At 38.1% G+C, this 27,420-nt stretch overlaps 2 protein-coding genes across 12 annotated transcripts in view; both read left to right on the top strand.

The window, feature by feature from the left end:
• Positions 1-8,310, top strand: part of gab1 (GRB2-associated binding protein 1) — a 61,309-nt gene extending 52,999 nt beyond the window's left edge. For 6 of the 10 annotated variants that reach the window (XM_067584932.1, XM_067584937.1, XM_067584941.1 and 3 more), the window contains 5 exons: positions 1,844-1,936; positions 3,152-3,245; positions 3,934-4,057; positions 6,179-6,307; positions 6,419-8,310. In XM_067584932.1, the coding sequence (XP_067441033.1) occupies positions 1,844-1,936; positions 3,152-3,245; positions 3,934-4,057; positions 6,179-6,307; positions 6,419-6,577 (599 nt within the window). In that variant the 3' untranslated portion in view covers positions 6,578-8,310. Of the gene's footprint in view, positions 1-1,843; positions 1,937-3,151; positions 3,246-3,933; positions 4,058-5,015; positions 5,092-6,178; positions 6,308-6,418 lie in introns of all 10 variants that reach the window. The other 4 variants (XM_067584938.1, XM_067584940.1, XM_067584935.1 and 1 more) reach the window with 3 other exon arrangements.
• A 3,942-nt stretch (positions 8,311-12,252) lies between these two features.
• The window catches only part of inpp4b (inositol polyphosphate-4-phosphatase type II B), a 263,968-nt gene continuing 248,800 nt past the window's right edge, over positions 12,253-27,420 (top strand). For both annotated transcript variants that reach the window (XM_067584918.1, XM_067584919.1), the window contains exon 1: positions 12,253-12,400. The gene's annotated coding sequence lies outside the window, so the exon portion shown is untranslated. The remainder of the gene's footprint in view (positions 12,401-27,420) is intronic.

The raw sequence follows: 27,420 nt of genomic DNA, 5'->3' as shown, positions 1-27,420 counted from the left end.
AAATAGGGCATGTATGGAGTTTTACATTTCCCAAAGGGGAGTCCCCTCATGCACGACTTGGGTTCTTTTTTTCCTTTGACCTTTTGAGCCAGTCATCTCCAAATTTGGCATGCGTCATCTCTGAACTACCATGACTAAAAGTTATAAAAAGATTTTAATTTCTGCAAATGTTCTCCCTGCTTTACAACAAGCCAGCTAATTTTGGGGCATTACTCATATTTAACAAAAAGGAACCAGAACTCAGAATCTCCAGTACTCATAATCAGACAGCCATTGCGAAGAGTGCATGTAACTCTTAAACACTTCAATCAGAGATAATTTTAGGTTTTTAGCAAAATTTATAAACTCGGGAAAAGCTGCTGATAGCCTTTAAAATTTCAGGAGCTTTTTAACACTTTTACAAATGCCCAATCCTCTTGAATTGTTAAAAAGTAATCTTTTATGATTGGTACGGTATAAAGAGGGAAATACATCAGTGTAAATCATATTTAGGCCAATAGTTCTTGATTATTTGGGTAAAGAGTAGACGTTTGATTCCATACTGTCCCTTTTTTGTAGTTTTTGATATAGTTTTTCACCTTTTGCTTTTGTGTTTTTCCATGTGTCCTTTACTTCTTCTGTCCCCATCTCCTCTTTGTTCTTTTTATATTTATTCTAGCATTATCCACCACAGCATCTTACCATCTCTACCCTATTTGTTTTGGTTTTTCTCAGAGGAGAGCTAAAAGACACTATATTGACAAGTATGTGTCTTTAACAATGTTGCATACTCTCCAGATTTCTCTTCTGATGACATCTCACTGATGTATTTTTATTTCATGTGAAGCATTTTGTGATTGATGATTTGAAAGGCACTAAATATAGGTTATTATTATAGTGTAGATCTAACCATCAGTTTTGTGCCATCTGCACGTCCCAGTTGCTGCAGGCTGCTTAGACCTGCTTGTATCTTTGTTTTAGAAATAGAACGTAGAGCAGATTGCAGCACAGTGAAGAAAGGCAATGTACAAAAAAGCTTTTGTAGAATATTCTGACTGAAACTGAAGGAAAGTAAACATTAGTGAGTAACATCACTATATTTACTCTTTAAACTCTACATTTAGCATACACATTTAACACATAAGTAGTATATCACACTGTCCTTTTCTTTGGATTTTTTTTTTATTATTTACCATGAGCCATGCAAAATTCATCTGTACTCTCCAGGCTAATTCAACTCACTATGTGCTGTGTTCATCTTCTGTGCACTTCTCTCTCTGCTTTGGTTGTTTCAGCTGTGTGATGTAAAGGCTTTGGCATCTGTGGTCAAGGCCAGCAAACGGCTCTTTCTTTATTAACACTCTGACATGTGATTCCACTGAAATTAATGATCTCAGTTTGAGATTGTGGCACATTTAGGTTTTTCGCTCTTGTCAGCACTGCAGAAAAAAAAAAATGTTGTGATCCGTGTGTCAATATAAAAAGAGCTATGTGTCCTGTCAGTAAGTTATTTGTATGCGCTCTTCTCAACATGACATGATGTCTCGTTGTACTCTCAGTGCTTATACGTGGCTCGTCGTGCATGCACAGCTGTGATGTCAGTCTTTGTGTGGGTAGCCGTGGTGCATGGAGTGAGGTGCATGTTGGGCAATATGGGTCTGCTGTTGTCATGACAATCATCCTCTTGATAACTGTGCTTCACAAAAAAAGGTGACTGGGTGTACGTGAGGGTTTAGCTCTGTTGTTCAGCACAGTCTTGTCTTTTGCTTTGCATGGCAGGGCAGTTGTTACAGTAGGGCTTAATTGTTGTGATCACCAAACTTATTTTTTTTTATAATAAGCAAAGTTTTCTTTCACCAATCAGGTCAGAGTCCTAAAATAATCAGATCAAAAGGTGTCGGTTTAGAGCGAACCGACTCTCAAACCGTAGGTGAATTCCCGAGGGGACGACGCAAGGGTAGGTACTCCTCACTGAACTGCCATTTGAAAACTTGCCATTCTTTGACCTGTTCAAACTCTACTTCATCTCGACTCTTTGCATGCTGTGAGTTAGTGTACTGTGGAACTTCTTTGGTTTTTCTCAGGCCTGTTGGTTCTGCTGGAGATTAACTGTGTGCAAACCAGATTCAATTAAACCATACGCAGATAGGTTTAAAAATGTGAACTGTGTGTCACAATTGTTGCATTAATCCAGTCTTATTATATTAAATCCCAGCAGGAGGTGGATGAGTCTGCATTTCATGCATGGTGGACTGCACTACAGTTTTAGAGCTCATGAACAGTCTTAACATAACCTTTAGAAATAAACTGTTACTACCACCTTACTTAAATATTCTCACATTCTGATATGACTGCCTATATCCAGTCAACCAAATACCATAACTTACTAACATTTCTCTTCCTAAATATTTGTTTTTGTGTTTTTGTTAAACATATTATGCTTCCAAAACACACATTCAGATGTAGCAGCCACAACAGAATTATTGTCACAAAAACAATATCTCTGGAAAGTAGTAGATAGCTCTTCAGGAGGAAATTGAACAATGATATAATCTAATGAAAGAGGGACTCACATAAACAAACCGTATCTATTCTCCTGCTCATACCAGCTACCTTCTGCTTAAAGTATGTGTTCCAAATCCTCTTGACAGCAGCTGTGTGTTATGAGCATCTATGGTGAACATCTATAGGGAGTTGCCATATTTGACCCTGATGACCATGCTGTTATACTGCCCACTATTTTGCAATATTGCACATAGGTCTCACCCTTTTCAGTTCACTACAATTCACTTTAAACAAGGCCCAGTTATGATAAAGTCAGCTTAGAAAATACTCAAAATATTTGAAAAATTGAAGTGAAAATGGGAAGAAAATGCAAGGGAGCTGCTGAATACTATTTAATTATTAATCACTTTTTGAATTTATTTTTATTTTTTGTTAAAGCTGAAAATAATGAACCCTATTTGTTTTGTTTACATCTACAGTAACATGTTTCCAGTCTTGGTCCTGGTCAACATTATATTAGAACTGACTTTATAGTATAAAAAACAAACTAAAACACCATGAACACATCTCCACATTATTAGTAACTTTTCTGCTGTTGACTTTTGTCTTGTGTATATGTTGTTTAAATGTCTTAAGCAGTGACTGACTGGTGTGTACCTTGATTCAGGAAAACCTGCTCCATTGGAGATTAAACCATTGCCAGAATGGGAGGAGCCCTGTACGCCTGTCCGCTCGCCTGTCACACGGTCATTCGCTCGGGAGTAAGTGTCCTAAACGTTCTGCAGCATTTATAATTCTACATTTAGCTAACAACTAAGGGTGTGTTCACACTATTCTGCTCTCTGCTCAGGCCTGTTTTTACTTTCATAGTTGGAAGTCAAGTGAGAGTTGCCGTCTCAGAAGAGGCACTGAGCCTCGTTTCTCGTGAAGTGCTTATTAAAGTTGAGAAAAATGTAACTTCTTAGAGGAGCACAAGGCATGCGACATTGAAAAGAAATTGCTGCACTTCATCTCTTGGTGACTTAAGAGGCTGACGTTGTCATGGAAACGGTGTGCATTGACCTACCTGGGATTGATTTTACCAACACTAAATGATTTTTCTTCTTTTTTTTTAATAGGAAAAATGTTGTTTGGTGTGAACATGCCCTTTTGTAGAAGATGTAATTAACTAAAGAAGTAGGCACTAACACTTCATACATTACCGTAGTCACTTTGTGACCATAGTAGCACTGCTCATACAAACAGGTCTGGGATCTGCCTCAGAGCTACATTATTACTGAGTGCAGTTTGTTGGCTTATCTGGGATGAGGCTTGTGCTTAGTGCTGCAGGGACTCTTCTAGCCGCAGTGGTTTATAGCTGTGGCTGTTAATGTCTGTATGATATTTTGTGCTCACCAGAGACTGTATTTGCCTGGAAGTCGGTGTGTAAACATTGTGACTGCTGCTCAGTCTCTCTAGGTTTCCAATGCCAACGAGACCCCCGTCAGTGCATAGCACGGCCTCCAGCACTGACTCCGACGACTGTGATGAGCATTATGTATCCATGCTCTCTAATATGTCATCAGATGAACCAGTATGTAACACACAACAATCCTCTGACATAAGAAGTTGCATGATTACTTTTTTTCTCTTTACTTCTGAAATCACAAATAATTAAAGCTACAGAAAACATGTGATAAATGTCTACTTAGATTTTTTTTATTGTAATATGTGATATTTTTGTATGGTTTCTTGAAACTACATCATTCAAATGGAATCTACAAAAACAGTTTTCACAACAGCTGCACCATGAATACAGTGGAGGATTCTGTATGAGAGACAGACAAACTTTCCAGGGTTAAACACAGCTCAACCTAGAATGTTAAGCTGTAATCGTTATACAGAAAGTCTTAGAAATGACATTTCCAGTCCTTGCTCCTCTCCCTATGCCATATATTAGTGTGGACAAATTACTGGTTGCTGCAGACGGACTCCTCGCCTTTTCGACTATTTTCTTTGCAGTTTGCTCTCGTCCTGCTGCTCTGCTTTCTTTTATTCTCTGTTTTTGTTCTTTTGTTTTTCAGGTATTGTGTTCTGTGAAAATTGCCTGTTTATTCTCAAATTACTACCTTTATTGTTGTCCCTAAGATCCCTTTTTGTTGTTCGTGCACGGGTTGAAATGGAATCAAGTTGAGATTTGGTCATTCAGTAATGCCTGCTGAAATGGGCACAATTGGCTTTTACTGCAATAATCTTTGAAAAATGATCCCGGATACATTATTTCTCTTACAGTTTGGGTATTAGATGTACCATTTTCCTATTTTTCTTGCTGTAACAGTTTGTTTACTTTTTTCCAACATTTGCTTTGATACTGTCTGCTGACTTCTCGTTCTTGCATCACTCATGTTAATTTCTTTCTCCCTAGTCCCTCATTTCTCTGGCTTCACCACGCTCTGGCTTCATCCATTTTTCTTTTTTTCCTGCATTTTGTTCTTGACCATCTGCTGTTCTCTTCTTTCCTTTTGTCACTGCTTCCTTCTCACTTTGTGTAGAGAGGAGTCCTTCTACTGCACTGTCCCCATCACCCCTGTAAAGAGGGAGGTGGAGGAACTTGACACCATAGAGGAGGTGAGCAGGGTTGCCAGGTTAGACGTGCATGGCCTGCCCTGTCAGAGCACCAAAGCTTGCCAGTTTCAGGTGTTGTCATTAGATCAGAAAGTATATAGAACAAACTTGACTGTGCTATTGTTAGTCCCCAACGCCACCCAGAAGCTGTGGCTTGGATACACATGCAGTGATTTTTAGATGCAAGTTACAGTACATCACTTTCCTTATAATTAGTGTTTCCTGTCACCATCCTAGTTCTATTAACTCCACCCCACATGTAGTTCAAGATTAACAATAGGTCCAAATGCATCTGTGTTGTCACAATACCAGAATTTTGATTTTTTTTTTCTACCAAAACTTAAACTTTTCATCTTAGAAATTGATGATAAGAAATCATGGAAAAAAGGGAAAACACAAAGCATTGTCATTGTAGAAAAAAAAGAAAAAGGAAAGCACCATAAACTCAACAAAGACACAAACATTCAACTCTTCCTTTTGAACAAGTACCAAAAAAACTTTTAAAGAATTCAAATAAAATGTATAGAAATCAAAGTTGCTTTTCATAAAGATGACTTTGATGCACCTAAAGCGCTAAGCATGTTGGTTTGGTGCCCATTTTTGTTAGCTGTATTAGTAGCTGTCAGAAATGGAACCAGCTAGAAGAAGTGATGTTCGCTGATGAAAAAAATCTATTATAAAGATTTAATGATAATCACCTTGACCTAAATGATCCCAGATTTAATTCATTTGTTACAGTTTTGTCAAGCAGTTCACATGGACTGTTCTTCAGTTTTAGTTTGAATTTTGATGTGAAGTGTTTCAGTCTCTTTTTTTACCTCTTACATGTTCCAATCCACAAGCCATTTACAACTGAATAAACACCCTTTGAAGCTGTTTTTGAATCCAATTTGAGCTTACAGAACATGCTTTGTTTTAGTGCCAACTATTTGTTCAATCAAATAGCAGTAAAATCTCATGTTATTTTAGCAGACATTTTGGTTATTGTGACAACACAAGAGTGTATTCAAATATGAGCTATGTTTCATTGTGACACTGCATCAGCATTCCTCTTCCATCAATTAAATTATTCTTTTTCTGGCTGATGTAGAACATGAAGCTTGGTCCACCCATGACTGCGGATGGTGGGAGCAGCCCGATGGTGAAGCCGAAGGGAGACAAACAGGTGGAGTACCTGGATTTGGATCTTGACTCTGGCAAGTCTACCCCACCTAGGAAGGTAGGAATCTGCTTTACCTACTCTCACACCTTAAATGACACACTCACACGATTACGCGAAATCATTTTGAAGTAATATCAAGACTGACTTATGTGTGCTTTCCCTCTCCAGATGAAAAGCAATGGAACTGGCATGGCAGCATCAGATGAGCGTGTTGACTATGTGGTTGTGGACCAGCAACGGACGCAGGCCCTCAAGAGTACCCGGGAGGCCTGGAATGATGGCCGCCAATCCACAGAGACAGACACACCATCCAAAGGACCCAAGTGACCATGTTGTCCCAATCACCCACCCTCCAAACCCCCAAACCACTGGGCCTTTTACACTGTTGTACTGTAGGCTCTGGTTTGTGCTCTGGGACGGTCCAGCTGTCATGTTCCACCTCAACGAGATCCTTAGTGTGTAGGGTTCAGTGGAGCTCCATAGCCACTCAACCGTCTTTAGTTTGCACTGCTGTCAAGCCTTGGACAGCACTGTATGTACAGTTGTAGGAAGGGGTGTGGGCCAGGAATAAGCTGTATGCATTATGAAAGCAGGTGGAATGACAGGACCTGTCTTTGGGGTTTGACTTAAGCAGACTCATGAACTTTGAACATTCACTGCCCCCTATATCGGATTCGTTTTTGTTCCCTGTTGTTTATCTTTCAAACAGCCTGTGGGTTGATCCAGAGTTAACATTTCCTTAAATTATAATGCTGTTTGATGTTGTTTTGGAGTGTACGTGAAATCACTTTAACATGATCACAATACTTTGTCAATGCGACACTTTACTAGTTAGCATAGCTGGTTAACAGTGTTGATTTCTCAGTATCTCCTGTTAGAGCAGGGTGAAGTTTTCTGTGGGTACTGATCACAGGTCAGGTTTACAATTTCTTCAATAATGACAGACGTTATGGTGGATGGCGGAAACTGGCCTTGATTATATACCCAAGGAAAAGTTTAACTGGATCCCTAAGATAACCCAGTACGACAGAATTTCATAGAGAATCTTTCCTTTTTCCTTTCAATGCAATGGCAGTTGAAATTGTTCATTTTACATGTAACCAAGTGCTCAATTTAAGCTTTGGATTCACTCAAGGTTTAATCCACTGAACATAATTTGATTTCCATTTACTTTGTAAGTGGAGATGCTTCAATCTGTTATAATGGAAGTGCAAAGACTGTACAAAAGTGTTATGTATATAAACAGGAAAAGTGTCCTTTATTTGTATGGAATATTAAGCGTGTTTGACTCGAAGGTATGTGGATTCTGCAGGGTAGAATCCTGTGCCCGTCTTAGCTGGTATCAGGACTTGTGATTAATGAATGCATTACTGTGAGTTTTTAAAAGAACGTGACAGGTTTTCTATAAGTTATGCAAAGGTATCAAACTTAGGGTAGAGAGAGAGAGAGAAAATCAGGTACTCTTTGTAAATGCATACTAATACAACTATCCATTTCTAATTTATTTCTCAAGTTATTTCATCAGGTGGATGTCCTGTCCACTTTTAGCTCAGTATTCTTGATTCATATGGATGAACATTTGCTAAAGCCTGTTTAAATGCTTAGTTTTACAGGCTCTGGTCAGTTAGTTTCACAAGTTCATTGATATTCCTCATTTCCCTCTCCTCTTAGGTTTAATTTATTTCAAATTGAACTGGCATACAGTTTTGGGAAATTGACTGCCTCGTGTAGTCAACTTGATACATCTTTTATAGACAGTGAAAAAGTCTTTATGTCTGCATAGATCTTTGCTTTACTAACCTGTGAACTCTCACTCAGAAGTCCCAAGCATGTGCTACCACAAGATAAAATCATTGCTGTACATATTTTGCCATCAATTAGATTAACATGTATCATTTGAAAAATGTGCCTACTAAGTCATCTTTATTCTACTTCACTCTTTCCTTATTGCAGTTTCACTGTGATATGGACTGCAAAGCTGATGATGCTTTATCTTTTTTAATGAATCTCGACAGAAAATGTAAATTTTAAAAGTGGACTAAATAAAATCCAGCCTCTTATGCGTGTGTTGTCTGTTGTCAATATGATCTACATTATCATTTGAAGGAATAGAGTGGGGGTTGGGGCAGGGGGGATCCATCCTAACAAGTGGGGTAGCTAAATGCTATTGGCATACTTGCAGCATACAGTGCAGTCTCTCCCATGCGACTGACTGTTTATGTCTCACATACACCCTGGATCCTCCCTTCTTCCTCTACAGTACAACCTCAGCATCCTGTTTCCCATGAGAGCTCCCCCACAGTTCCCTCCTGTCATTTTCTCCACTTACACAGCTACTTCACTTATACAAAAAACTGTTCCGTTAATGAAAATAACCTTGTTTATGTGAACTGTGCTGCTCCATCCCCAACTTTATGTCAACCTCCTCCAGCAAATGATTTCATAGCGCTTCATATGTTGAATGTTAGGTCAGCTAAACCCTCCATCGACCCTTACTGGGTGAAAGATGTGGCTCCAATCCTAGTCCTCAGATCATTCTGCCCTCTGACAATGTGTCAGTAGTCTCAACCCCATCAATGTACTTACAAATTCTAGACCTGCTGTATTAGAGAACCCACCCCCTTCTGAACGCCTCTGTAGATTTCAACAAGAGAAAGGGACTTGGGCAGATGCATATCAACATTCGTAGTATTATGAAAAAGATGGATTACATTAACATTTGTATTTTTAACAACAATCTTGACATTTTAGTCCTTTCAGAAACTTAGTTCAAAAGTCAATTGGAGATGATTATATTAGATTAAATGGCTACAATTTATTTAGATGTGATAGGCTTACTGAGGGTGGAGGTTTAGCAATTTATGTCGGAAATAACATCAAAGCAGCCAAGTTAGTTAGTGTGTCTATCCCAAAATGATATGAACTATTAACGTTGAATGTAGAATTAAGTCAAAATGCTGTTCACTGTTGTTGGTACATATTTCCCGCCCTCTGCCCCTTTAGAGGTGGTTGCTGATATTTTTGAGAATCTAACCCCTTTCAAGGCTTCAGAAGTGACTGTTATGGGAGATCTTAAGTTAAATTGGATATCCACAGACTCATGACCATCTAAAGTTCATCTGTGCTGATCTTTGGCTTACTTAACTGATCTCTGATCCTACTTGTCCAAATTTTAAGGACCCTACCAAATCAACCTTAAAATATCATCCCCATAAGTATTCTTCCAGTGGTGTACCTCTGCTAGATATAAGTGATCAATCCAAAACTCAGAATGCTGTCAAGAGAAACTTAAGGAATTTTAATGAACAAGCCTTTTTATATGATCTCCATCACAGCAACCTCTCTCATTCAATAGAAACCCGGATGTCGAATTAGCATCAGATAATTTTTCAAATATCTTCAATTCAGAAGTTGATAAACATGCTCCATTCAACAAATTAAGAATAAAAGATAGGTCCAGTCCCTGGTTTACCTCTGAAATCTGTTCCGGGTAAGAAACAAAACGTGGGACCTAGCTAGACATTCTGGAGACCCCTTCCACTGGCTTGCCTTCAGACAGCTAAGAAATAAATGCACCTCCTCAATGTGAAAAGCTTAATCTATTTATCACGTAACTTCTATTTCCAGCTCTTGGTCAAATCCATCTACATTTTGGAAAGTAGTAAACTCTACTAAAAACGTTTTCTCTCTGCCCATTCATGCCAATTCCAAAAATGTCATATTGACAGAGGAAAAAGAAATATTTACAGCTTTTAACAAACATTTTGTTGCAGCTGGCCACATTTTTGAAAACAATTGTATGGGATCAGCCAATTCTGCAAATATATTTATTAATTATGATAGTTCTGTAGGGCTGCCTCTTTCTGACAATGATAATTCTGTACATTGTAATTACTGAAGCTCTTCTAGCCATTGATTCAAAGAAATAAACCGGAGAGGACAACTTGCACCCTTTTCTTCTCAAGCTCTCTGCCCCCATAATCTCAGAGCATAAAACACTAAATTAATTATTTTAACTGCCACAATTCCTAAAGAATGGAAGTCAGCTCATGTTTTACTTTTGCACAAGGGAGGAGAAAAATGTGACCTAAATAACTACCGTACCATATTTCAAAACTGTCTTGTCTGGCTAAAACCCCTGAATCATTAGTAAATAATCAACTGAAGTCATTCTCAAGTAGATAGTCTGTATTAACCCCCCACCAATCCGGCTACAGAACAGATCATAGAACCATCTCTTCTACTTCCCTAATTTTAAATGATATTGTGTCAGCTGTAGACAATAGGAAGCATTGTCCTGCTCTTTTTGTTGAGTTATCAACAGCCTTTGATACGGTTGACCATTCTCGCCTCCCCACAAATGTCTGTAGATGGTTCAACAATTACCTCTCTGACAGACAACAGTGCGTAAAAGTGGGTAATGTTAGATCAGAGTTTATACAATAACAAAAGGCATCCCACAAGATTCAATATTAGGACTAGTCCTGTTCGCTATTTATATTAATGATATAGTCTTGTCTTTGCAAACCTGTGATGTCCACCTTTATGCAAATTAAACTATTTTATGCTGTTGGGCTGACTCTATAAAATCAGCTGTTGAAAACCTGCAGCTTTTTCTCAGTGCTTGGCAAGGTGCACTTATAGATCTCGAACTTGTGTTAAATGCCAATAAAACAAAATTTATGCTGTTCTCCAGAGTCAGACATTGATGAGGACATTGATCTCCAAATCTGCACTTTAAATGGTGCAGTCATTGAAAGAGTCCCACATTATAAATATTTAGGCATCTGGATTGATGATAAATTCACCTTCAAACCACATATTGATGCACTAATAAAAAAATTAAGAACATAGCTTGGTGTTTTTTTATATATAAACAAGTCTTGTTTCCCCATGTTTTGTATATAGAAGATTATGGAAGCAATCTTTCTTTCAGTGCTACATTATGGTGATGTGATTTACAGACATGTGGCAATCTTCACTCCAATGACCCTAAATGCTGTACCCTTAGATTAGCCCTTAGATTTACAACTGGAGACCTCTATGGTACACATCACTGTATTCTTTATCAAAAAAATGGGTTGGCCTTCTCTTTCCATTAGAAGAGACCAGCATTTGTTTCTAGTGCTGCAGATTCCTAGAATTAACACTGGTCTGGGAAAGACTGCTTTAAGTTTTTGCACCGTACATTTGGAATGAATTACAGTGTATTTTGAGGCTTCAAATAAAGGTTTATATATAAGGTTAAGGTTAATATATCATATAAATCATAGATAGAAAAATTGATGATACCAGTCCACATGCAAACAGACTTGCACACACACCCTCAGTTCCTAGATCGTAGTTTTAGTGTCTCCATGAACAGCCTGGATAATCTTTCAAGGTTTTCTTGCCATACTTGAAGATGAAAAAAATCCTGTACTCATTCCAGTATAATCATTTCCAAGTATTAAATCTAATTTCCCATAGCCAAAGTGAATATTGTCCCAGTTCTTGCATTTAGGCTTTTGTAAAGATTTCTATCCAGCTGGAACTGAGGTATTTAGACTCCTGCACAATGAAGATTTTTAATAGCCTTCCAAAGAAGAATGGCAGCTGGAAGTGATCCATGATTTTTATTTACAGTGTAAGACAAATATGACATTAGGGAAAATAATATTGTTTTATATGTAATCCCCACAGATAAATGAACCTGATTACAAAACTTGTAACTGACCCTATATAAGTTGTTAATGTTCTTAATTCCACCAGTGCTTTTCCTGCTTGACAAGTAAAAACTACTGGTAAAAAAAATACAATAAATACAAATATAAATACAATACATAAAAATAAAAACAAACAAACAATAAATAAATATTATAAACAATAAATAAAACATTTTATTGTTCTTTTTTATACTCAGGATGTCACAGACACCAAATAATGCAACTTCTTCTAGTAACTTAACCAGGATAGACCCTTTTCACGGCAGAAGTTAAGAGCAAGCAGGAAATATGGTCACTTCCGCCTGCCATCTTGGTGCAATTTGGTTGCAGCCAGCACTTGATAAATGGGTTTAAAATATTCTGCATTATGCAGCAGAGGCATTATTTTTTGTTCCATTTGCATTCAAGAGTCTTTAAGGAATCGTAATATGTCTTCAAAACAGAGGTAAGTGTTGTTAAACGGCCTGCGGGGTGTTTCAAATTTTGCCATGTTGCTAAATTGCCATTAATGATAGCCTAACTTACTGCATTTATGAGAAATAACTGCAGGCGGTTCCTTTAACTTACCTGTCACACAAAAACATAAGACACAAACTGTATGTCCGTCTTCATAACACAACCCTTTGTCATACATTTTGTTATGTTTAGGGTCGTTATTTGCTAATTAGCTAATGACGAACAATGACCACTTGGTTGAGCATAAAACTTCATTCTTGACCGTGGAAGTAACTTTTAGCCGTTAACTAGCTAATGATAGTTTGACAAAATCACCTTAAAATATTTTTATTTTTATTTCATTTTTGTAAAATGACTAATTCATTTTCACTTCCAGGAAAGCAGTACAGGGGTGTCTCTCTTATCTTTGTGTTTCGACCTTTGACTTCATGAATATTTATTTCCACCGCCCGTTAAAGCACTTAACCTAGAAATTAATTGTGGTTGTATCAGTATGTGTATGGCTGTTGACCGTTAGCTGTTGTGTCATTCATTGGCTTTATATTATAACTTCTTTTTCTTCCTCCTGGGCTTGAAGCGTTTTTAAAGTCTTGTTTTCTTCGTCACCATCCAGTGAGCAGGCTGTGTTCAAGCACAATGCTATAACCTCGGCTCAGTACACTGACTTTTCAACCACAAACAGCCGGTGACAACAAACAAACCCACTGTGTGTGTGTGTGTGTGTGTGTGTGTGTGTGTGTGTGTGTGTGTGTGTGTGTGTGTGTGTGTGTGTGTATGTATGTGTGTGTGTGTGTGTGTGTGTGTGTTTGTCTGACTTGTATGCTTTCAGGGACACATTTCAGACTAAAGACCAGTTAATTGGGGGCGACTTGTCCAATTGGGGACAAAAGCTCTGTACCCAATTGGGAAAAGGCTGAGTTTTGGGTCGGTGGTTATGGTTAAGGTTAGGCTAAGTCTCCAGGAAATTAATGTAAGTCTATATAATGTCCCCAAAAGCGACCTAAGTCAGTGGTTCTCAAACTTTTTCAGGTCAAGGACCCCTAAACTGACACAAATTAGACCACGGACCCCATTTGATAAGATTTTCGCTTTTAGATGTTTTATTACAGGAGGTGTATGAAACCAATAACCAAGTAGTCACCCATTCTGCTATTGTGTTACTTATGGGTGAAATTATAGTGAAAATAAATTATTCCCTTTTTTGCTGCTGACACCCTGGAACCCCCTCAAAGACCCCTGGGTGTCCCTGGACCCCACTTTGAAAACCACTGACCCAAGTAAACGTGTGTGTGTGTGTATATGAAAGTGTTGCCTTTCAGTGTTTATGTGAGAGGGAGAATGTGAGCAATGTTGTGACATTCTTCCATGAGTCAATTATTCTCCAAGGGAAATTTTTTTGGAAGGTTGGGAGGTAGGAAGTTGAGCTTGAAGGTTAATCTTTGACCTTGCAGCTTGACAAAAAAAAAAAAAGAAATCTCAACACAAGACCACTTGTGTTACTTGTTTCAGAAGCTTAGTTAGTAAACTGAGCAGCTCCATCCACAAGATGAGAATGGTAAACCGAAATCTTGCCGAAGGTCCCAAAGAAAACCCAGAATAGCAATTTATAGCTCTGCTCAAAACCCCAACCTTTCACTCATTCCTTGTTTTTAGTTTTAACTGGACTGACCACTAGATGGAGCTGTTGTTTGAACAATATGACAATTTGAATATAGCTCTCCTCTGCCTGTGTCCTTTCCCTCAGCCCACACCCCTCCAGTGCAGTCACTTCTCCTGACATCCTCCTTTTTAAGGCTCTGCAGTGCTGTGGAAGCAAATAATATATAGAGCCACTCTACCATGAACTTCACAGGCCAAGGTGCTGCCCTCCTGGATTGCTGCAATAAGGCTCTTGACTACTAAATGCCCTGAAATCCACTAGTTTGTAATTAAGATGCATTTTTTAACTTATTTTCATGAGGACATTCAGTAAGTAAATTCCATTACTTATGTAATGGATGGTTGCTCTACTGGCAGGGTGCTTGACAGAGTTTCCTCAAGGGTCACCATCAGGGTGATTTGTGGTTTGAGTATTACCTCTGCATTGACCTTCAGTTTATTTTTGACTATTGATAAGCATAGCTAAATATTCCCTTAATTATGCTTTCTTTCTAAAGTGCTACCCTTCACCACACCTTTGTGCAAATCTGTGTGTCAGAATGTGCAGCAGCAGCTTCAGTCCTCCACCTGGGTTTGCACAGGGGTGCGTTCAGGCACAGTATTGAGTGTAGGTCACCTGCGTTTTGGCAGCGCTCAGTGCCCAACACATTATCACTGAGTGAAACGCAAGCCAATCCGTGACCTGTGTAGAGTGCTGTATTGATTTAAATGGAAGCGTCAGATGCATGGCAGACAGACAATTGAAAAACATGGCTAAAACACTTTCTGTGTAGACAAGCTGTTACGTTCAATGTACACAGGATCCAGCTGCGTCATGTTTTAGCTCTGTCACAGCTGCCAAAGATAACCTGCTGCCATTCTAGCTGGAATGTCTTCACACGTAGCTCTTTTCCCTGCTCTGATATCTATACATGCTGGATCTAGCAGCAGCTTCTCTGAAGCGTGACATTCACATGTGAATGTATACAAATGCCTGTATTTACTGGCAATTGTCTTAAAATACATTTTAAATTATGCATTTCATTTGTTTCTTTGTCTACTCACATACACAGCAAAACTTGAAAAAGAGGAGAAAAGCAAGTGAGGGAGGCCTACTGTGTTATAATGAAGCTGAATTCATGATAGACTCATTTACACATTTTTAGCAAGTATGAAATTTAATCGTGGCTCATGAATACTATGTTCGCCCTCAGACACCACCGAGCTGCAGATAAAATAATTATTTTATGGTCACGACATTGTCATACAAAATAAACAAAAATACAGGTTAATGACAGCATCTGTGAGGTGAGATTGGCTGTATTAACATTTTAAATGAGTGATGACAGATACACATTTGCAGCCCACATCTAAATTAGCTGCAAATGTGTATTTTTGCTTGGAAAAAACACAAAAATTATGTATTATGGGTGCTAAAGAACAGATGCTCTGCTTCTGAATTGTTTCCAGTGGACACTGAAACGGCGACAGAGTCGTGACTGAGCTGAAATTCCTGAGTGGATTTCAGATATTACTCTCTTTGTTGGAAGATAAATAAGGGTGAGCAACTGAGACCTGTAATTAAAATAGCACACGTAAACAGCAGTCATTTTATCATAGATCACAAAAAAACATACTTTGATCGGGGATCTGAAGCCCTTTTCATCTCTTGTATGGTTTATGACATGAAAATGTTTAATAACCTGTACAAGTGTACATGAGCATGCATGTATGCGTAGTTTGTAGTGTTATCTACAAGGTCAGACCCATTTTAACATTGATATTGGTGATATTGTGGTGATATATGCCTATTTTTTTTCCTCTACTTGATAAGATTTGAAACCTCACTAATGTAAAACTCCCTCAGGTAGCTGATTATCATAGATTTATGGATTCAGTACAGGCCTCCAATTGACTCAAATGTAACATATGGGCTGACTGGCTTCACAATCATATCTAATCCCATAAATCTGTAGTACTCAACATTATGAGATATACTCCATCCTATATAAGTCTGTCTTTCATCGCACTGGCTGTAAGTAACCTTTAATCGCTGTGCAAATAACCTAATTAAAGCAAATGTCATTGTCATATTGGGATAGGATTATAATTCCTACTGTGACATGCAGGAGATTGTAAAATGTTGCCATGGGGTGGCTTCATGCTTTGTTCAAATGGAATTTTTAAAGATGTCCCGTCACTTCGTCAGATGTGGCTGATAGGATGACAGGTTACCATATGACAGTTGACAGGTTTTGACTCATTTTCTTTTTAAATTGCTCCTTTTTCAGTGTTCATATGAACGGCTGGTTTGCATGTTTGATGTGTGAGAACTAGATTACTGATGATGTCATCATCCCGGTCTCTGCCAGACTTATTTTAATTTTATGCTTGACCATGGGGACGAAGATGAAGATCATCCCCTTCATCTGTCAACATGTTTCTAGACTTCAAAAACGTGGAACTTACTGCATTCACATACCTATTTATATGAAATTATACTCTGTTTTACAGCCATTTCAGCTATAATATAAAATATGGCTTCAACTAATGAATACTTTAAATATCAAATAATCTGCCAATTATTTTATAGATCCATTGATTCATTGTTTTGTCTATAAAATGTCATAGATATTTGACAGTTTACTATTATGTATAACACAAATGCTTCAAATCCTCACATTTGAGAAGCTGCAACCAGAAAATGATGTAATTTTTGCTTAAAAAATGACTAAAACGATTATTCAGTTATCAAAATAGTTGCCAATTGACCTTCTGTTGATCGACTAATAGATGAATCGATTAATTATTGCAGCTCCAATGTAACACTTCTGTTATTCTTCCTCTGAAACAACATTATAAGTGATAGAAATGGAAAGGAAAGACCATAACTGTATTTCCAAGAAACTATACGCCACATGACAAATGCAGCCATTTCAGCTTTTGTATTTATATCTCGTTTAGCATATGCAGATGTGTTACGTCTGATAACACATCAAACAGTTTATCCTTCTTTCTGTTAAAAGCTTAAAGCTGTTTTGTTGGAAGAAAAGCATCTTAATCGCTATCTGCGGTGTCATAACGAGGGAATATTTGACATTAAAGTACAACTTGAGCCTGCTCTGTTTACACGTGTGCCTCAACCTGCACGGCCGTAGCTGTGTGATGGTGCAGCCTGGGGACTCTCTATGCGGTAACTTTGGCAGTGTGTGAGTAATGGAGCTGGGAGAGAGTCTCTGGCTTCTTAACAGGGCCAACAGAATAATTATGAGGCGAGCTGAGAGGCTGTTCCTGGGCAGCAGGGAGCCTGTGAGCTTTACTGGGTCTAGCCAGTCCTCTTGGACCTCTGCCTGGACTGATGGGAGCAGCCTGTAAGGTGGCTTGGGGTGCTGTCTCGTGGGGCCACTTACAGTGGTATACATGTCCAGGGACAGCTGTGGTGTGTTTTGTCCCAAATGTGGGTGGGAACAATGCCATAGTAAACCATGTATGAATTTTTCCAAACCAATTTAAGGAACTATGTAGATGTTGCTCAGCGGTGGTGATTTGAATGAGAAATTGCAACGGTGCTCTTGTCAACAAAATCCTACTAACGACAGGCCTGGTTAATTAATACTTTAATACATTAGTATAAGTGAAAAGTCAGCACTGTAGACTTCAGTAAATAATGCAGATGCATGTCATATTAATGGGGAACACATTGCAAGTGTTGAAAATGAACATTCCTCAGGAGACAAGTTTGCCCTAGTAGGCATAATTGGGCTGGCAGTGCAATTAATAGATGGGGTAGTGGCAGCTGCATGTGTCCTCTGCTGAATACAGTTGGAACTAGGGCATGACCGATACAAATAATGATTATCTGAGAGTTTAAAAAAAAAAAAAAAGATAACGATTAGTCAATCAGGAGAAAATTAATCAGCAATTATTTGAATTTTTCCATCAAAAATCCCAAAGTGACGGTTTGCTGCTTTTCCTTATTTTACATCATGGACAAAATAAGACATTTGATGACATCACCTTGGTCTCTGGACAGTTGTAATGGGAATTTGTCACTTAATTGAGAAAGTAATCTGCAGATTCATTAATAATGAAAATATTATTGTAAGCTGCAGCGCTAATTTACTTATTACTTAAATGTATAACACTTTACAGACATTTTACAGTTATTAAAAATAAACTTGTAAGTGCTTTCTAATGGACAAAACACGTATGTGAGATGACACTTTTTAAATTGCTTCAAGCATGACTTTGGCATTTCTGTACTGTGATTTTTTGTTACCTATTGACTGACATAAAATTAAGTACATCTAGCTTACACTAATGCTACAACCCTGAAACAAACCCTACCCTAATCACAGTTATAATGTTCAGATTTTGTTGAAACTGTTTCATTAAGGTTTTTAATTTAATTTTATTTGATGACGGTAGCCTAAAACACCTCTCAGTATAACACAACCAGTGCAATTCAACAGCACCACTGCTAACACTGTTTCAACAAAAGCTGAACACTAAAACCTTCTTGAAGGTAGAATTTAATGCAGGGCCAATATATCTGTGATATAAACAGCTGATAATATTAGCCCGGCTGCTGCTTGGTCTCTAGTTGCAACAAAATGTGGAAATAATTATTGGCTTTTGAAGTACTGATGCAGGAAAGAAGTTGCTTTAATCGAGTTGTTCTTTGTCTTAACATTAAAAGTGCATTTTGGGGGGTATTGTGCAATACTGTCTCTGGATGTGTATTTTCATTACAAAATGACATCACAGACCGTATTATTGAATGTTATTATTAACTGTAGTAACTGTTATTCTGGAAATACTATTTTCAGGTGTAAATGTCTTACTTTTATTGGCATGTACTACATTTATGTCTCATTTCTCTTGGATGTTACACAGTTGGCTAGTTTATATTTAAATTACTTCACTTTTTTATCCTGCCAATATCCAACTTACCTGTCTCTCTGAATGCACATCCTCTAATCTTGGATGTACTTCTGATCAAATGCATCTCATTATTTGACTTCCTGGCAGCCCTGTATTGAGTCATCTATAGCTCTGTTTACCGCATCGGTCGCACTCTCTCATCTTCCGGTCCTGGCAGCCGGTCTGTCATTCTCCTAACCCTCAAACCCACCCAAGTCAACCTCTCATCTCACCTGCGTGCCATCTATCTGTCCACTCTCTGTTCCTGCCTCTCCAGCTTTTCCTCTTTCCTCTCCATTTCAAACCTCTAATCACATTAAGGTCAAGCCAATGCTGGACTGAATTTAAAATAACTCAGAACATACCGTCAGTGCTCCCAGATACACCTTTTTTTTGTTCTGTCCAGACAAAATCAATTTCTTCTCCTTGTCCAACTCCTAAGTCAGCCATACAGCAATATCCTCTTGACACTGTCCTTCTCAAAGCACCATTGTAGGAGTTATAGAGGAGGACAGGTGCTATAAAAAAAAACACCTGTGGTTTAACAAAATCGAATAGAGTGCAAGGTAGAGATTTTCTTTTGTACATGATTCTATGTAAAACGTTAAAACAAAGATGTAGAGGATTTTTGTTTGTTTGTGTGCATCTGCTTAAATCAGTACTCTATGGTTGTCAGTGTGGATAAGGATTGTATTGTACGTGAAGAAAGAAAGATGTTTTCTGTATATTTCTAGTTCAAAGCAACCTTCCTCTCCCCTGCTGAGTCCCTCTCACTCGGCAACAACTTGGCCTCACCTGTCTTTGACATTATACTGTGGATACCACTTTGTGGCAACGAGCCAGAGGAGAAAAAGTGAGCGATTGGAAACCATCTCTCTTCCTCCACCCTCCCCCCTCTCCCACTCTCTTCTCTGTCACCAAAGCTGGCTCTAATCAGATTTAGCGAGTGGTTGAGGATTGAGTTTTTGTGTGTGCCTGCAATGTCATCAGCAGAGATTTGGAGCAGTAAAACCATTACTGCATTGGAAAAAAGTGGTAATTGTATTTAGAAAGCAGGATTCAATGGGGAATCGTAATTCAGCTTATGATTTGCGTCATTTTCCGCTCCACAGTTTCACTGCATTTATTGTACATTGGCACAGGTCCATTAACCAAGCTTATGATTATTATATTACCAAGGATATAACTGCACAGCTCTATTGCTCCAGATACTAACTTTACACTGCATAAAGAGGTACTATTAATTTTTAATAGCTTTAGGAATTTGCTTGAAGACAATACTAAATTTATCCTTCCTGATAATGCCCTATTTTGCTCTGGCTAACGTCAGTCACCCCATGCACATTAGTCTAAATGTTGCCCAACTGTTCAGTGATTTATGAATAGGATTTTGCTAATAGTCAGCATTGTAGATTATCTGCCTCTTAAAGATGATTGCTGGGGAGAAGGGGACCTTAGTTGTGCATACTAAGATATCAATCTTTGATTACGCAGCTGCCTGAATGATGGCATGGTATTTTCTGCCTCCAGAGCGCTTGCTGCAGGAATCCCTTGACTCAAACATAGATTGGCTCCTTGAATCTGGTCTTGGTTGTATCTGGATATGTTTCTGCCTCTGTCTTCACTTTTTGTTTTTGTGGTGTGTCAGCTGTTCATCTGTGAAGCTGCTTGTCTTACACAGCATCTTGGAGCTTGCCAGTCTGACAGAGTGTCAGCAGGGCTTGTGTCACATTATTGTCAGGAAATATATTAAGTTACTGAAAAGCCACATCTGTAATGCTTGTTGACTATAAGCCCCCCAAGAATCTTGTAGTAGTGGAAAAATACTCCCGTTTCAACCTTGATGTGACCTCATGTTCCCATTGGTAACTGCTAATACCGAGATTTATCATCACTGCGCTGTCTTGAGAAAAATTCATTATGTATTGACAATTTAGATCCTATTTATGCATATAACTGAAAATATCAATCATTGTGGATAAGCTGTGAGGAAGCTACGTCCAGCTCCTTGAAACTCTGCTTCCTCTTGTAAGATGCTCTCTTTAATGAGTTGGAAGCTGTATTACACCACAACAGCCTACCAGTTGTAGCTACGCGATATAGATCATTAGTGCTGTGATTAGGTAACAGCACTTTGCGACGTGGCAATTCCTGTTGAAAAAAGCAGACACCTCATCAGATACGAGTTGCCTGAAGTGTTTTTTAAGAGGGGGCTTGCTGGTGAGGGACACTTGACAGGAAACACGGCTTAGTTCAGCTGGTCTGTGTTTTTCCCAGTGAAAACAGCTATCCATCTGTGTAATAGGCCTTGTCAAAAGTTTACTGAGAATCAGCAATTCAGTGTGAGTCTAGGCTGCGTTTGCCATTGAAAGGGACTCTTGATAAGCTGTGAGAGCCCATTGAGGCAGCGAGCAGGCTTTGATGCATAGTGATATCTTGGCAGTTGCTGTCCCTTTCACATTCTTTCTTCATTGTCAAGACTCTAAACTTGTCTGTGGATGGTGTCTACACTCTGCACACATTCCTCCTCATTGCCTTATTCGATATTTTCAAATATGAGGATGAAACGAATGCATTAATAATTTAATTATTAGCTTTCCTCTGCTCAAAATCTAGTCTAAAAGTAACTTACAGCCTCATTGAATAGCTTCATGTATTTACAGTGTCTTGTCATAATTTTGCCTCCCAGAGGAGTTAGAGATCATAATCCGCCTTTTTGAGTTCAGATATTGATCTTCCTCTCAGCTGAATTGCCAGGATATTCACCAGGATTAGATTATAGTCATTCAGTCACACCAGTGACATCTAAAAGAACATACTCTTTATTAAAAAGAACAATTGAGATCTGTGTATTTTTGCATCCTTTTATTAGCTTAACTTAGTCATGTCAGATATTGATACTACCATATATATGGTGGCATATTTAAGCTCTTTGAATTGAGATTTTGATTTCACCTATGAACCTAGTGTTTCATATGTGAAATAAATACTCTTGCACTCCCAAAACCCATAAGCTTTTACTGGAGCTAATGTTGTCCTGAAACTACATTAATATACTGTAGTTTTATTTTAAAGGTATTTAATGTACTTTAAAAGGACCAGAGTTTTTCAGTAACATTGGTATTTATAATCTTAAATTACTTTTATGAAGATTAACTTGTTTGCTTGGTTTATTTCGAGGGTGCAGTACTCACAAACATTTTATTGTTAAGGCCATAACCTGGCCTTTTGTGGGATCAGTTTTCCTGTAGAGTGTATTGCCACAAAATTACAAGAAAAATAGCCCAGATTCAAATGAAAAACACTAATTGTTCAAACTTTTGTCCAGCTCAACACTGCAGTAAATGAGCATACAGTACTTAAAGTGGACACAAATATATGGAATGTGCCATTGATTTTTTTTCTAGCCTTCAAAAGGTGATAAAGATCCACAGTTGTGTGCAGGTTTTGTTGATTTAAGTTATATAACGTTTCTTCTTTTATATTTTGCTTCTCTGTGTTGGAAAAACTGAAAAGAAAAGGTAACTGTGAGCATCCAGATTATTTTCATTCATCACAGCGGCACATTGAAAAGGCAAACTTAACAAATGCTTTTAACCACAGGCTTTGCACTTTGTTGAATTTTGTGTTCGTTGTTGCAGAGTGCAGGTTGGACCTGAATGAAATTAAGAAAGTACATTATCACTTGATGCGGCAGGGGCTGATTAAATGGGCTGCATTTATATAGAGCCTTTCTAGACTTCCAACCACTCAAAGTGCTTTACACTACATGCCAACATTGACCCATTCACACACACATTCCTACACTGATGAGGCAGAGGCTGCCATGCAAGGTGCCAACCTGCTCATCAGGAGGAGTTTCTAATGCTCAGTCACACACACACACACACACACACACACACACACACACACACACACACACACACACACTTGCACACCAACGGCACAGCCTTTGGAAGCAATTTGGGGTTCAGTATCTTGCCCAACTACACTACACTTCGACATGCGGACTGAAGGGGCCAAAGATCGAACCGCCTTTCTTCCGATTAGTGGACAACCTGCTCTACTTCTTGAGCCACAGCCACCCAAAGTCTGAAGATTTTTTGAATTGAGCTCAGTCCAAGTCTTGTTGGTTTACTTTGCAGATAATGAAGGGACTGTTAATTTAGACCTTAAATGAAGTCTTTATCCTGATTGGATATGCCCCATTCTGCTACCTCACAAATTAGTCAGTTTAGTGTTGTTTTCTTGAAAAGAACACTCAAATCTGATTGGTCCTCCGTAAAGGTTTATACAATGAGTTCAGGTATCAGCACTCGTATTCAGCTGAAAAGCTTGGGCTGAAACTATTTGTCAATCAATTGGTTAATCAATGGGCAACTTTTTTGATGATTGAATAATTATTTAAGTTGTTTTTCCAGAGAAAAATACCAAGCTTTCTGTGGTTCCAGATTCTCAGATGTGAGGATTTGCCGCTCTTCTTTGTCTTACCTGATGTTACATTGAACATCTTTGGGTTTTGGATGGTTGGCTGAACAAAAGCAATCTCTATCTCCCTAAAGATACATCAGTTAAACAAATGAGACAAAAACCACTTACCACCACTTACACTTGTTAATTTATTTATTGAGAAAAATGATCCAATGTCACATATTTGTGTGTGGCAAAAGTATGTGAGCCTCTAGAATTATCAGTTCATTTAAAGGGGAAATTAGAGTCAGGTGTTTCAATTAATAGGATGACAATCAGGTGGGAGTATGGGACGCCCTGCCTTGTTTAAAGAAGAGAAATCTGAGTGTTCACTGTCAAAGTCTGAGCTTCACAACACAGGTTTGTGGAAGAGTGTCATGTCTTGAACAAAGGAGATTTCTGAGGACTGTAGAAGAAGAGCTGATACTCACCAGGCTGGAAAGGGTTAGACAACTATTTCTAAAGAGTTTGGACTCCACCAGTTGACTGTCAGACAAAATGTGTACAAATGGAGGACATTCAACATAAGGCAGGGTGAAAAAATTGATTCGCATAAGAATCTTGATTCTTTTCTCCTATGATTCTTAATTGATTCACAAAATTAAATTTTCTAAATGTTAGTTATTAACGTGATGTTGACGGAACAAAAAAGGTGGAACTCAACTACGAGGGCAGCGCAGCACCTGGACAGTCACCATCACTCAGAGACTAACGTTAGCGGAGTGGAGCAGCGAACTCCAGCAGTAACAAACAAGACCAGCTGACCAACACACACTGCAGCACGTAAACAACAACAACAACCAACTCTGAGGTGAAGAAAAAATAACTCAGTGCTCAGTCTGTTTCATTTCAAAAACCCTGCACCTGCTCAGCATCTTGGATAGCGATGGCTCTCCACTGCTGGAGATAACAACACAGCGGAGCACTCTGCCTCCCCCTCAGTTTGTTATTGTCATCCAGGCAGGAGACTTTAAGATGCTTTCAAATTAATTAATTAAATAATTAATTAATTAATGCAGTCAACTTTTTAAAATTAAAAGGCCACGGACCATTTATCTTAATTGCCAGTCATGTTCCATATTGTATTTCAGTGGAATGACACCAGTGAATGGTTTGGCACACAGTTTACTGGAGCAAGAGACAGAAAATTCTAACAGGGCTGATAGACAGTTATTTGAAACGTTCAGTTGAAGCCATTGCTTCAAAAGGGGTACACACCACTTACTGAGAGCAAGACTTCACATACTTTTGCCTCACAGAAATATGTAAGATTGGATAACTTTGCTCAAAAAATAAACATGTTTAACATTTTTGTGTAATTCTATCTATTGGGTTCCCTTGATCTAGTTTTGGGACTTGTGTGAAAATCTGATTACGTTTTAGGTCCTATTTAAGCAGAAATAGAGAATCGTCTAAAGGGTTCACAAACTTTCAAGCACCACAGCATGTTAGACTAATACACAGATATATTTTAATTTTATGTACACAGCATTATTTATTTTTATTTTATGCATTATTAATATGATTATATTAATTTAGTTATTCCAAATTTACCCATTTGGGGGAATTAAGTGCTTTATATGAAATAAGGTTTAAGTTTTGCAATATATTTTGATGCATATTTCAGTTTAGTGATACACAATATATCCATGGCTGATATATTATGCCATAAATTAGAAAATTGAATTATTATTGTTCTGACAAAAGAATTTCAGCTGATAATCACATTTAGATCATTTGGAGCCTTACAATAGCAATGCTGTGACATAATTTGTTTTGAACAAATTTGAACTCCTAAAAACCCACATAGCCTAATGCTAAACTTTGTGGTACCTCTGTTGCCCTACTTGACTTACAGATTTATTGCCAAATATGTTGCTCATTTTGGCACAGGCAATGCGTCTGCGTCTCAAAAAAGAAAAACCTACCTTGCGTCACCTCATGAGAACTAATGACACTGCTTTGCATTTAGTATTGGCCCTCTGCTGCATATATAAAAAACTAAAAGTGTATTGTATCTTACTTTTTTTCTTTGTTTGATATGTTTTAATTTAGGCATTTTAAATATTCTGTAGTTTGACACAGCACCTGCTCAGTGAATGCTTGTGTGTGCACACGCATATGCATGCATGAATCCAGTTGCGCGCATGCAGCTCCATTTACATGAGCATTTTATGCAGGCTTCTATCCAGTATCCAGCCATTTCAGGTTATCAGAATAAGAGAGGGGGGGGGGGGGGCAGAAAGAAAGGGCTACATTAGTTTATAGTGTGCAAATAAATCATGTCCATACAGTATTGGGTGCATTCTGAAGTTATAGGCTCCCACAACAAAAGCAGTTTAACACTTGGCCAATATTAATAGCAGTGAAACATCAAGACAGGAATATGTTTAGGGATACGTTTTATGTGTCCCTAGCTTGGCATGGTGAAATGCCTTTTAAAATTGGAGTCTGTCCAGTTGTCAGTGACAATGATGCTGATTTATTGGAGCAGAGGGAAGAGATGCAGGACAGAGGCTGTTTCCCTCCAAAGCTCTCCATTTGGTAAATGATGCTTAGGTGTTCACTTTTCTTTGTTGACATGGGCCCAAAGCACAGCTGCATCTGCACTAATGCAGAGTGGATCACGTGACACTTTTGCCCATACTACTACAACTACAAATAATATAACACAGTCTCTGGATTTAAATGAATATACGTATGTTCTTCACATACAGCTGATCTAATGGTGTTTATATTAGTAGTATGGTACAGAGAGGAGTGACGTAAGCAGTAATGAATGAGGAAGTTATGATCAGATTTGAGAGAGATGAGTGATAATGCCATGCATGGGCATATCACTCAAGTGTGTTCACCTTCGTCAAATGGACTTTATTTTATTTGTAAAATAATAGGCAGTAATTAGCATTTAAATGTAGTTTACTCCTTATTCAAATGATTTCTCAGCAAAAGTGCATTCACAGCTTCTTGTTTAATGAATTATTTTCTGCTTTCATATTTATATGTGAAATCATCCACTAAGGAGAAAGTCAAACTCCTTTTATTATGTTTTTCATAGTAAATGTTTTTGATAAGCAAAAGAAACAAATAAATAAAGACAAAAATTAAAAAGTCTAATTGCTTTTCAATCTGCTTTTTATCCATGGGAAATACCACTGCTTTTTGTAGTACATTAATATATCAATGTTCTCTATTTTTTTCATACATACATATATATATATATATTATACTCTCTAGTTTAAGTGGGTGTAATAAGTCATACCATAAATTCTCAAATGGTGGCCAGCGTCTTTTAACAAAGGGAAATTTAGGCCTTTATTATATTATAATAATATTATAGTAACCAGGCAGAACACTTGGTTATCGATCGCAGGCTTCCATGGATTGTGGTTGTGGGCCACCTGCTGCCATGGTCCTTGACGCCCATGTCTGCCATTATCATTACTCATATTTTTATTATTATTATTTTGTTATTGTTGTTATTGTTATTACTGTTGTTGTGCTTCTCTGTGTCTCTCTCTTCCCTCTCCCTCTTTCTTTGTCAACCCAACCAGTCAAGGCAGATGGCTGCCCACCTAGAGCTCTGCTCTGCTTGAGGTTTCTTCCCGTTAAAGGGGAGTTTTTCCTTGCCGCTGTCGTCAAGTGCTTGCTCATGGGGGAATGTTGGATCTCTGTAAATTAAAGAGTACGGTCTAGACCTGCTCTATGTGAAAAGTGCCCAGAGATAACTTCTGCTGTGATTTAGTGCTAAATAAATAAAACTGACTTGACTTGATTATATTTTGTAAGATTTTAGTAAGAAGCTTCCCTGTTTTCTGATATGGGGCCTTATATATCAAGGATCTTAGAGCAGAGCAACTGGCCAAAAATTGTGTTAGTGATGCATATTTGGTCCTACATTTCAGGACTAAAAGCATTCTATCAATTTTCATAACTTTCTATCTTAGCAAATATTTAGGAGAGCTCCAGAGGTGTCCT

The sequence above is a fragment of the Thunnus thynnus genome, chromosome 3 (assembly GCF_963924715.1).
Source record: "Thunnus thynnus chromosome 3, fThuThy2.1, whole genome shotgun sequence".
In the NCBI taxonomy this organism is placed as follows: domain Eukaryota; kingdom Metazoa; phylum Chordata; class Actinopteri; order Scombriformes; family Scombridae; genus Thunnus; species Thunnus thynnus.
This window is presented reverse-complemented; position numbering and strand designations above follow the sequence as displayed.